The 13,316-nt window shown below is 35.9% G+C and overlaps 1 protein-coding gene across 3 annotated transcripts in view; it reads right to left on the minus strand.

Annotated features, from left to right (window-relative positions):
- LOC127847525 (anion exchange protein 2-like) overlaps nt 1-13,316 on the minus strand; it is a 317,475-nt gene that overhangs the window by 100,125 nt on the left and 204,034 nt on the right. For 2 of the 3 annotated variants that reach the window (XM_052379532.1, XM_052379531.1), the window contains exons 3-6: nt 10,631-10,699; nt 3,536-3,622; nt 2,686-2,822; nt 228-343 (exon numbers count right to left, since the gene is read on the minus strand). In XM_052379532.1, coding sequence (XP_052235492.1) covers nt 228-343; nt 2,686-2,822; nt 3,536-3,622; nt 10,631-10,666 — 376 coding nt within the window. In that variant the 5' untranslated portion in view covers nt 10,667-10,699. Of the gene's footprint in view, nt 1-227; nt 344-2,685; nt 2,823-3,535; nt 3,623-5,946; nt 6,013-10,630; nt 10,700-13,316 lie in introns of all 3 variants that reach the window. The other variant, XM_052379530.1, reaches the window with a different exon arrangement.

Genomic DNA, 13,316 nt, shown 5'->3' on the forward strand with positions numbered 1-13,316 from the left:
TATCGTATTCCATCATACTAACAATATCATATTCATTCTTTCTATTTCATATTCTATCTAAAAAATAATATCATATATCATCTTACTTGTGATATTGTATTCCAATGTTACTTGTGATATCATATATCATCTTATGATATCATATTCCATCTTACTTGTGATAGTATATTCTATCTTACTTGTGATATCATATTCCATCTTACTTGAGATATCATATATCATCTTACTTGTGATATCATATTCCTCCAGACACCTCTCACTTGCAGGGACTGGAACCTCCAAGCTGGAGCGTTCCCAGGGAAGGCATTCCGCATTGCTGGCAATTAAAGCTGTCAGCGAAATACTGTAAGACAAACATGGAAGACAACAATTAATGTAACTTACTGAAAATTAGATGTCAGCGATATTCTGTAAACAAACATTGATGACAACAATAAATGTACCTTGCTGAAAATTAGATCTGTCAGCCATATTCTGTAAGACAATCATGGCAGACAACGATAAATGTTCCTGTAATGGCCAGCATACCAAGAATAGACAATGCAGGAGCCCAAGGCCCCTTAATTTTTTACTGAGTCTCTGACTGGTGTGAAAATCTACTAATTCCTTACATACCAAAGCACTGAAAGGGACAAGTTCACAGATGTTTGTGCTTTTGAAAAATATCATTAAGTCTATTAACTGAAACTGAAAACTTAAAATTGAAATGTTTTAAATTATTTTAAATAGTTACAGCAAGAGAGCTAGCTGTTTACCTAACATGACCCAGTTTCAAACTAGGCAGACATATTATTGGGACAAATGTCCTGCCTTAGTTTCATTAACATTGAACTAAAAACGTAACTTCTAGAGAGTTATCCAGTCTTACCTAAATCTATACAAGGAAAACTACCAACTTCCCAATCAGCCTTTTTTTAAAAACAAGACTGAACCATAACTTCTTGCAGCTGAGATATTATTAGAACAAATCTTTACAACCAAGTTGGATTCAGGAAAATAAACAAAGGGCAACTTCTATGAAGTTAACAAGCATTTGCTTAAATTTTACTTATTGGACTAGTTTTGTACTTCATGTGCCCTTGTTTCAAACTTGGCCAAGATTTCATTGGAACACATATCTCTTTCAGTGCGGGAACCGAATTTTGAAGGCCTTTGCAAACAGTTTGGATCCAGATGAGACGCCACAGAATGTGGCGTCTCATCAGGATCCGAACTGTTTGCTATTCTGATAGTATTCTTTGAAAAAAATCGAAGAAAATGCTAATTTTAGAAATTCAGCAGACAACATTTTAGCAGAAGACAAATTTCCCAGCATGCAAAGGGTTAAAAGGTTTAAACCCGTAAGCACTCAAGTGCAGCTTTGAATGACTCACAATTTGACCTTATTATGACAGAATTGTTGTAATTTTGCATATTTATGGGGCTTGATGAAAAATTAGTAGCTAAATAGAAATTGCCTTTAGACAAATTTTCTTGTATCATGTGTAGCCTATGGTTATTTTAGCCCTTTGCATGCTGGGAAATTTGTCGTCTGCTAAAATGTTGTCTGCTAAATTTCTAAAATTAGCATTTTATTTGATTTTTTTTTTAAAGAAACCTATCAGAATAGCAAACAGTTTGGATCCTGATGAGACGCCACATTCTGTGGCGTCTCATCTGGATCCAAACTGTTTGCAAAGGCCTTCAAAATTCGGTTCCCACACTGAAAGGGTTAAGACAAATTTTCTTGTATTATGTGTGGCCTATGGTTATTTTAGGAACTGGGCAGAGTAAGCCCAAGTTTCAGAAATACGTGCTATTTTTGACAGAAAGCGGCCTTTATTCTTTCCCAATCAGATACCAGGTGGAAGTGACCACCATAAAACCAGAACAGTCTGCGAGTAAATGGCAGGCAGATACAAGGTGAAAGTGACTTTATGTGACCACCATAAAAACCAGAACAGCCTGCATGTAAAGGGTGAAAGTGACTATATGTGACCACCATAAAACCAGAACAGCCTGCGAGTAAATGTGACCACCATAAAACCAGAACAGCCTGCGAGTAAATGGCGTGAAAGTGACTAAATGTGACCACCATAAAACCAGAACAGCCTGCGAGGTAAATGGTTAAAGTGACTATATGTGACCACCATAAAACCAGAACAGCCTGCGAGTAAAAGGCAGATACAAGGTGAAAGTGACTATATGTGACCACCATAAAACCAGAACAGCCTGCGAGTAAATGGCTATATGTGACCACCATAATAACCAGAACAGCCTGCGAGTAAATGGCAGGCTGTTCAGGTTTATGTTGTTTGCTGCTCAAAGTATCTTGAAAATCAAGCCCCTAAAACTTGAATACATAAAGGTCTTGGATTGTATTTGATTTTCTAATGGCCTACAAACAGGTCAAAATCTGTAATAGATCGGTAAACATTAACCCATTACCACTTAGATACGTATTTTAACGCATTTGTAGTCCCTTAGAAATTTATATTTAATTAAATACCTTTCTTACAAGAGTCAAGTTTTAAAGGCTTCATTTCCAACCCTTAGATACTGAGGAGCAGCAAACAGCATAAAACCTAAACAGTCTGCGAGTAACTCACAGGCTGTTCTGGTTTTATGCTGGTTGCAAAAGCCATTTTAACTTGCTTCTTAAGGAAGAAAAAGTTAACAGAGCAATTCAATTCCCACTGCACCTACCCTGGTGATTGTTCGAACAATTTTTCAATGTCCTCATGTAGACTGCTGGAGTGTTCCAGAGTCTGGACTGGATCCATGTCCAGAGTGAACGACAGTCCGCTCTCTGACGGACCCACTGCAATGCTGGCCTTGCGCACCTGGCGAACAGAGGGTTAAACATTTACAATCTCCATCAGACTGGATATTCACTATCAGCATCATCATTATCATCATCATTATCATCATCATCATCATCATCATCATCATCATCATCATCATCATCATCATCATCATCATCATCATCATCATCAATCATCATCATCATCATCACCACCACCACCACCACCACCACCACCACCATCATCATCATCATCATCATCATCATCATCATCATCACCACCACCACCACCACCACCACCACCACCACCACCACCACCATCATCATTATCATCATCTTCATCATTGTCACCATCATTTCCATCAAAAATCTTCATCACAAATCACCATTATTATACAGCAACAACAGCAACAGATGCAGGATGAACAGCATTTGCAGTAGTGGCCATTAAATCTTACATTCACATGAATTTTTTAAACAATCAAAATTCCCAAATGGCTACATAACACTATGACACAGACTACATAACACTATATTTCAGCCTACATAACACTTTACCAGGCCACATAAGATTATAACACAGGCTACATACCACTTTAATACAGGCTACATAACAATATAGCAAAGGCTACAAACATTATTGTCTTCAGCAGCAGCAGCAGTTGCAGCAATGGAAAAATAACTGTCAAACCAATTTTTCAAACAACTACTATTTCAAAACAGATGTATAGCACTTTCACGCAGGCTACATACCTGGGAGCCAGGCTGATCGTACGGAGTGCCCCCAGCAGACATGTCTGACTCTGCGCTAGGGCTGCGGGGCAGGGGCTCATCAGTGTACTACAGGGAAGAAAGCATTTCAGAAATAAAGTCACAAAAACACATTATAATCTATCCACCAAAAGCCTACTGTATGAGGCTTATCTCCATCACAGTTGTAATGAATATTCACCAACCATGCTGCACTCATAACATTTGTAACAAGACTATTGCCAAGCAATATATGTCCCCTACCAGCTCCACCATTGTCAGATATATAATTTGTGTTATATTTGTTGCCATAGCAACCAGAATTTTTGGCATAGGAACAAAATGAAATGATGTGCATAATGTCCTTATTGCCATCTATCCATGCTTCAAGTATCATGAAAAAATATTAAGAACTTTTAACATTATCGCAGGATCCAGAAAAGTATGACAGACTGACGGAGTGACGGACACACAGAGCGCAAACCAGAAGTCCCCTCTGGTGAAACCGGTAGGGGACAAAAAGCAGAATGAAATCAAAGAGCTGTTAAAGAAACTGTGAGTAGAATAAGAAAATCTTTAAAAGATATTCATCAATAATTGTAAAAATATGAAAGCTCAAAATCAACAATTTTATATAATTGAATGTAGTTTAATAAAAAACTAAATAATGCTAGACAAACCAACCGTTTATCTTTTATCCCTCATAAATCAATTATTTAATTTACTTTAAAAGTGTGTGCATAAAATGTTTATAAAGTTTTTACGATATATATTAGGGTATAGTGATTTTTTTCTGCTTTATATTTTACAGCCTGTGCCTTTTGGATTGGGAAAAATAGCGCAATTTATCTTGAACTTTGAAAACATTATTAATATGATTATTAATAGCACTATTTTAATTGTTAATCAGTGCATGTTTGACTACATTCAAAAATTGATAATATAAAAGTGCTTTGGCATTATATGGTGATATCATTAACTAACAAACAAACAATTATAGTTTTTTGAAAAAGTTTAACAACTTTTGGGGGGAAAATTTGGCAAGATGTTTGGGGGAAAATGTAACTTTTTGCCTTTCGGAAACAGCCTGTAAGTCGCTGCAATTTGGGAGGAAAAAATCACTGGGTATTTATATATAAATTGAATAATGATTGACTTAGATCGAACACTAGTACAACAAACATGCATAATTTATGTACTATTGACTTACTAAGACCAAGCAATTTATAAGACTATTCTAAGAAATGCAAGAAATTAACCCTTTGCATGCTGGGAAATATGTTGTCTGCTAAAATGTCTTCTGCTGAATTTTAAAAATTAGCATTTTCTTCGATTTTTTTTCTAAGAATACTATCAGAATAGCAAACAGTTTGGATCCCGATGAGACGCCACGTTCTGTGGCATCTCATCTGGATCCAAACTGTTTGCAAAGGCCTTCAAAATACGGTTCCAGCACTGAAAGGGTTTACATTTACGCCAGTATTGCTAACATAGCATTAAACCTTGCATAAAATAGAAAGTTCAGAACAAATCAAATCATATTTCAATTACAAATACAAATGCCTTTATCTCTACACATACACTTCTATTTTGAAAAAATCACAGATTAAAACATTCATTGGAAATTTGGAATAGGATTTGGGGGAAAAAGGGCACTTTTTGAGATCGGGTGTGTAAGAAAAACATTTGCATCATTTAGGTAAGTTTTGAAAAGTCTGTAACTTCTAAGATGCAACACAACGCAAACAAAATAACAAGAGCATAATGGAAACTTTCAATTGCAATATCAAATGCAACAGTTTTAAACTTTAGTGACATCAGTGCAATTAACACTGTAACTCCAATATAACGCACATGACGGATCCAAGCCATGAACCCATATACAAATGATTTTCTGAAAATAAGGCTTAAGTTAATGTCCGTGACATTTTCAATAAGATTTTGGCAGACAATATTTAAGTTTTTATCATCTACAAAAAAAAATGAAATGAAGCGGGCATAAATTAACTTTTCAAAATTGTCAATCTTATAAATGAATTAAAAGATTGATAGCATATAAACTGTAACACCATAATCATGTCAAACACTGACAGGGACATGCGAGTTTTCACACATATGTTTGCATACAACGATATATTATGCCGTAACTGTTGAATGCTTTTGATTAGCCTCCAATAGATTATTATAGATATATTAATAGGACATATCAAAGGGCGTAAATATTATTTAATTACCTGAAAACGTATGGATAGAAAAATGAGTTTGGAGAAAAAATGGGAGTCGAGACCCCCACAAATTATTCCCCGTTGCAATTGACAGCGTTCTATTGGATTTACAGTGCATATAAAGAATTCATTCTAACAATAGAAACACAAGTGCTATTTATAGAACACATTCTATATTTAGAAACTTACATCCTCATGGTTACCAGTTGAATGAAGATCAGATACAGTTTTTTCATCAATTGTTGCATCATTATCCTATGCAGCATGGTATATGTATAGATATTACAAATAATGCTAAACAATCACACATAATAATAACTTCTTCATGTAATTTTTTGGTCTTTCTATTTTAAGTTCATTAACCCTTTCCCCCATAAGAAGCAAAGTAAAAATGGCTTTTGCAACCAGCATAAAACCAGAATAGCCTGCGAGATGGCAGTCTGTTCAGGTTTTATGCTGTTTGCTGCTCATCAGTAACTAAGGGTTAGAAATGAAGCCCTTAAAACTTGAATTTTGTAAGAAAGATTTTTAATTAAATGTAAATTTGCAAGGGACTACAAATGCGTCAAAAACATATCTATGTTGGAAAGGGTTAATGATGCTTTATTCTGATGTTGTTGTTGTTTATATTTTTCCGGGTTTTCATGTTTTTTGTTTTAGGTTAGAGCAACTCGCCCTTGAGTTGATTTGCCTTTGAGTAGGACATTTTTATCTTTGTAGTATGAACAGGGATCATCTTTTCCCGCAACATCAATCGGTCTGGATATAAATGGGGAAAAGTATCCGAAAATTTATATCCGAAATCATGACAAATTACGTAAAAATATATACCATTGATTTTGCCTTTCATGAAAGTGGTATAATAAATGTACAAGTAAAATTCCCTCAGGCATTATTTTTTAAACGGAACATACGACTTTTCTCAACCGGTTTTATCATTTGCTATTTCATGATGTTTTGTTATATTTATGATGTTGTTTTGTTTGCTGTTTTATAAGTCTTTTTTGATCGTTGTCAATCTGTGCAAATCTATACCGATGTTTTAAATCGTTGTCGACTCGATAATAGCTTACAAACATGCACTGAACCAAACAAATGATTTTACATAGGTTGGCTACTGACAATAGCAAAACCAAATAAATAAGAAATAATTCGTGTACATTATAGTCTGTTGTCAAATAACCCACGGCTGATACTTTAGATGCGTAGGGATTAAATCACGAGTGCGAAGCCACACATCTAATTTTCCGGTTGCGGGTTATTCAACAACAAACTATAAAGTACACAAATTATTTTGATTATAACACACTTTTTACTAAATATTCATACAATGTATATTATTTTTCTTGTGTACTATTTTATGTGAAGTTCCGCTCATAAAAATAACTTTCGGCTGTTCTGTCGATCAGATCCGCGACTTTCATTCATAATTATATTACCGGATTATTACGCTGGTGGAAAATGTATTGGCATGTTTTGTTTAGTTACAGCGCGTGCTTTCAGTGTATAAGGCCCGCCCAGAATTATTGCAGAATAACCCATAGACGATTTTCTACTTTGTTTACATGAAAGTTTTCATGTGCCGTATTAGAATCTTTTTTTCCCAGATATTATTAAATTTATTTTAGTTTACAGTGATCACAATGCATTACAATCGCAACATATTGTTTTGTATCTCATGCGCGTCAATTAACATCGAAGACCGACTACAATTAAACCAGTGCGCGCAGTCACCTTATCAGGCAAAACTAATTTCGGACGCGTCTTTAATCCGCTGTTCACAAGTTTTTAGTTTAAACTTATTTATTTTAGCTCGATTGCGTCGAAAGCCTTAGGCTTATATAAACGCTCTCGAGTCTGTTTCCTGGGCCTAGAACCAGTACTAAGTGTCTTTGGAGGAGATCTAAAGAACGCTCCCACGGTGGGGATCGAACCCGTGACCTCCCGGTCGCAAGGCGGACACCATATCCATTACACCACAGCAGCAAGTTTTTGATTCTTGGTCTGACATGCATTAAAGCGGTCCTGACCGGTTTAGAGACTGTTTGGGATTTTCAATTGGTCTTTCATGACCCCAATCGGTCTAGGACCGACAAAACCGAAAAAATATGATCCCTGAGTATGAGCACATAAGTTTTCTTTGACATGAATTGATACTGAAACACACATTTTACCCTTTGTACTCAAAAATAATTAAAGTTCTAAATAAAATGTTATCAAATATTTTCTCACGATAAGCTTTGGATATGTTTAAAGAATTAATAACTTCTATTGACGATAATTTAAGAAATTTCATTTATCAATCATCCTTTAACCATCTGGATTGTGGCCAGATGCATTTCAAAGCATTTACCAATTACTGTTTATTGAAAACATTACCAACGCAATCCGCACTTATGGCAAACATGAGTTTATAGGCAGAGGCAAGCGGAACAAAATTAACCGCAAAATAATTCCATCAACTCGACCTAATTTAAAAAGAATCCAGTTGCTCACAAACAACAAGCATCACATAATGTTATATAATCTTTTTATATATGCACTTTGCTGCATCTCCACTAGTGCTACATATTTTTCAGTTGTTGTAAAGTTTGAATAGACACTAGACTATGCCATTTGTTTTTGTTTTAAACTTCCATCAACACGTTGACACTTTAATAAACATCAATTCAACACAGGACTGTAGCTGCTTATATTTTAATAGCTTTAAACACAGGGAATGGATAACCTTATCAGTCCCTGAGACAAATACGTGTGAGTGTTAAGAGTGAATGTGTTCAGATTTTGGGCGAATTTAGTGGGTATTGAAAATCAACTATTTTCAACAAAAATGAGCTGGGAACTAAATAATTAGTTGAACAAGAGATGTGTTTGTCAGAAACACAATGCCCCCGATTGCCTCGCTTTGAAATAAAATTTCAATATATCATTTGGCAGGTTTAGAAATTATCTCCCTTTTAAAGCTTATTACTTCCCTTGGATTGTATTTTTTTACTTTTGACCTTGAAGGATGACCTTGACCTTTCACCACTCAAAATGTGCAGCTTCATGAGATACACATGCATGCTAAATATCAAGTTGCTTTCTCAATATTGCAAATTTTGTTATGGCCAATATTTAAGTTTTTGGACAGACGGACGGACGGACGGACGGACGGACAGAAAGACAGACAGACAGTTCAACAGCTATATGCCACCCTACCGAGTGCATAAAAATTAGCTGGGAACCAAATAATTATTTGAAAAATAGATAAATAATATAGGATACTAGAAGCCTGCATCTGTTGGGTCCCGACATGTATCAGGGAGCTTGAAATTATAGAATTGTATGGTTTACCTGTACGACTCAAGGGCGAGTTACCCTATGTTAACAACACAGCTAAATTGGAAACTGTAACTCATATTTAAATAAGAGAAATATACACATATAATTTGCTTCAATTTCATATAAAGTCTGTAAAAGATGAAAAAGTCTTGACTGAAATATCTCCAAAATCTATCAATATTAATGATAAAAGTAATGTTTAAATTTCATTTTAAGCGATACATTCTTCAAATATTAATTATACACATGGATTTTCACTCAACACAAATCAACATAAGTAAATTTAAATCCATGTATGATTATTATGCATTTTGATGTAATTGGTTTCGCTTAATGCTTATTGATGATTTAATGACATTTTGACAAACATTTATCATTAATCTCTGATGATAATTTTCAAGCAGTTTTACCTGTTATAACCACTTCAAAGTCAAGCGAAAATCAACATGCTTTGCGCAAATAATGCTTAAAAAATCCATTTCTCATTTGAAATGTGAAGTCACTAAATTGTTTATTTTAACCCTTTCTCGCTAAGAAGCAAAGAAAACGAGGGCTGTTTGTAAAACATGCATGCCCCCCATATGGGCTGTCCGTTGTAGTGGCAGCCATTGTGTGAATACGTTTTTTGTCACTGTGACCTTGACCTTTGACCTAGTGACCTGAAAATCAATAGGGGTCATCTGCGAGTCACGACCAATGTACCTATGAAGTGTCATGATCCTAGGCAAAAGCGTTCTTGAGTAATCATCCAAAAATCATTTTACTATTTCGGGTCACCGTGACCTTGACATTTGACCTAGTGACCTCAAAATCAATAGGGGTCATCTGCGAGTCATGATCAATCTACCCATGAAGTTTCATGATCCTAGGGGTATGCGTTCTTGAGTTATCATCCGGAAACCATTTTACTATTTCGGGTCACCGTGACCTTGACCTTTGACCTAGTGACCTCAATATCAATAGGGGTCATCTGCGAGTCATGATCAATCTACCCATGAAGTTTCATGATCCTAGGCGTATGCATTCTTGAGTTATCATCCGGAAAACATTTTACTATTTCGGGTCACCGTGACCTTGACCTTTGACCTAGTGACCTTAAAATCAATAGGAGTCATCTGTGAGTCATGATCAATCTACCCATGAAGTTTCATGATCCTAGGCGTATGCGTTCTTGAGTTATCATCCGGAAACCATTTTACTATTTCGGGTCACCGTGACCTTGACCTTTGACCTAGTGACCTCAATATCAATAGGGGTCATCTGCAAGTCATGATCAATGTACCTATGAAGTTTCCAAGCTTTCTTGAGTTATCATCTGACAACCACCTGGTGGGCGGACCGACAGACCGACAGACCGACATGAGCAAAGCAATATACCCCCTCTTCTTCGAAGGGGGGCATAAAAAATGACTAAATGCAACTAGCACAAATCCAGAACAGCCTGCAAGTAGCTTGCAGTCTGTTCAGGTTTTATGCTGTTTGCTGCTCATTAGAATTCAGGGTTGGAAATGAAGCCATTTAAATTTGAATCTAGTAAAAAAGGTCTTACAATCACATGGAAGTCTCTTTTTCTTCTACTGGACATAGTTCACTTCCAAGAAAATTGACTCAGGCTGACCTGGAAAAGACACATTAAAAGGGAACCTTAACTGTTGACAGCCCATATATCTTACTTTGTAGAAAATACTGGTTACACATAACTTATTATAATACAAAAATAGGGTGCCCAAACACACAAACATCACACATTTGGCTTAACTTTCTATAATATTTTTACTAAATCATTCATACTTGGACCGAATACCGTGACATTTAAAACTGCTGCCAAAGTATGCGTGGCTTTAAGCATTCTATTATGTTTGTTGTGAAAGACCATCCCAATTAATGTACTACAATTAATTGCCATTTATTTTTTATTTTTTAGCAAATTCAACTATGAACAAGAGCACCGCCTTGCGGGTGCAGACCGCTCATCTATTTTCTTTTTAAAGGTGAAGGGACTCTCATTTTCAATCACAAAGGAGGGAGGGGTGGAGTGAAGAGCGGTGCATTGTGTGGGGGTGTGGACATTTATTACATTTTCTTCCAAAAATGCGAAAAAAAGGAAAAAATCGGGGGGGGGGGGGGGGGGGGGGGGTGGGGTGGGGGGGGGGTGGGGGGGGGGGATTCTTGGGTACGATGGTTGGACGGTATTTCAAACATAAAATAATAAAAATAAATATTGATGTTTTTAAACCGTTTCATAAAAAAAAATTGGGGGGGGGGGGGGTGAGGTGGGGGGGTATAGTGTGAGGGTGTGGTGGTAATTTGTGAGATGATCTTAAAAAAAAAAAAAAAAAAAAAAAAATAGGGGGGAGGGGGGGTGGGGGGGATTCTTGGGTGCGATGGTTGGACGGTATTTCAAACATAAAATAATAAAATAAATAGTTTTGTTTTTTAACCGTTTAAAAAAAAAATTTGGGAGGGGGTGGGGTGGGGTGGGGGGTATAGTGTGAGGGTGTGGTGGGCATTTGTGAGATGATCTTAAAAAAAAAAAAAAAAAAAAAAAAAATAGGGGGGGGGGGGGGTTGGGGGGGGGCACGGGCGATGGTTTGGGTGGAGTCTATTGTGGTATGTCAGGTAAGAGTAGTTTTGTCAAAGTATCAATCAAATCTAATCATAAATAAAGAAGTTATGGCAATTTTAGAGAAATTTAATAATTTGACCTTAAAAGTCAAGGTCATTCAAAGGTCAAGGTAAAATTCAACTTGCCAGGTACAGTAACCTCATGATAGCATGAAAGTATTTGAAGTTTGAAAGCAATAGCCTTGATACTTAAGAAGTAAAGTGGATCGAAACACAAAATTTAACCATATATTCAAAGTTACTAAGTCAAAAAAGGGCCATAATTCCGTAAAAATGACATCCAGAGTTATGCAACTTTTCCTTTTACTGTACCCTTATGATAGTTTGCGAGTGTTCCAAGTATGAAAGCAATATCTATGATACTTTAGGGGTAAAGTGGACCAAAACACAAAACTTAACCAAACTTTCAATTTTCTAAGTATAAAGGGCCCATAATTCCGTCCAAATGCCAGTCAGATTTACATAACTTTGCCTGCACAGTCCCCTTACGGTAGTTAGTAAGTGTTGCAAGTATGAAAGCAATAGCTTTGATACTTAAGGAATAAAATGGACCTTAACACAAAACTTAACCAAAATTTTCAATTTTCTAAGTATAAAAAGGGCACATAATTCTGTCAAAATGCACGCCAGAGTTATCTAACTTTGCCTGCCCAGTCCCCTCATGATAGTAAGTAAGTGTACCAAGTTTGAATGCAATAGCATTGATACTTTCTGAAAAAAGTGGACCTAAACGCAAAACTTAACCAAAATTTTCAATTTTCTAAGTATAAAAAGGGCACATATTTCAGTCAAAATGCACGCCAGAGTTATCTAACTTTGCCTGCCCAGTCCCCTCATGATAGTAAGTAAGTGTACCAAGTTTGAATGCAATAGCATTGATACTTTCTGAGAAAAGTGGACCTAAACGCAAAACTTAACCGGACGCCGACGCAGACGCCGACGCAGACGCCGACGCCGACGCCAAGGTGATGACAATAGCTCATAATTTTTTTTCAAAAAATAGATGAGCTTAAAATACAACTTAATGTCATGGTTACTGAAAAAATGTTGTTTTAAAAGAAAGATATTTTTCATATAGCGGCATTTTTTAGATATGAATATGCAGATCCAAAAGTAATAAACCTAACTGAGTAATGTATTAAAAGCATACATACTACATACGCTTACAACTATTTTTAATTATCCATTATTGTATTGTGAATCTAAGAGAAGACCAGTCATGATACTCTCAAATTGGGAACATAAATAGTGTCTCTATTTGTAAGTATATGTATGTAGTATAAATTCATGTCAATTAAATGCCTAACCCAACTTTCTATATAAGTAATCAATTCTTAAGGGCACCTAGTTATTCACTTTTATGTAACTAGTCTATTGCTATCTATTGCTATAGCAACACGTTGTATTCCCTGGACCAAGATTGATTCATTCTCTATCATTTGGGCACACTTTTATTACTAACATGCTTTTCTTAATGTGAAGCAGGAGTGATCGCTACCATATCAGTATAATAATTTTATATCTTTCCATTGTTTATGTACCATCAGATTGTTTTACACACTTCTTTTCTGGGCCCCTCTTCTCTATCTGTAATCATTGGTTTTAACTTG

Source organism: Dreissena polymorpha, chromosome 10 (genome assembly GCF_020536995.1).
Source record: "Dreissena polymorpha isolate Duluth1 chromosome 10, UMN_Dpol_1.0, whole genome shotgun sequence".
Taxonomy (NCBI): Eukaryota; Metazoa; Mollusca; class Bivalvia; order Myida; family Dreissenidae; genus Dreissena; species Dreissena polymorpha.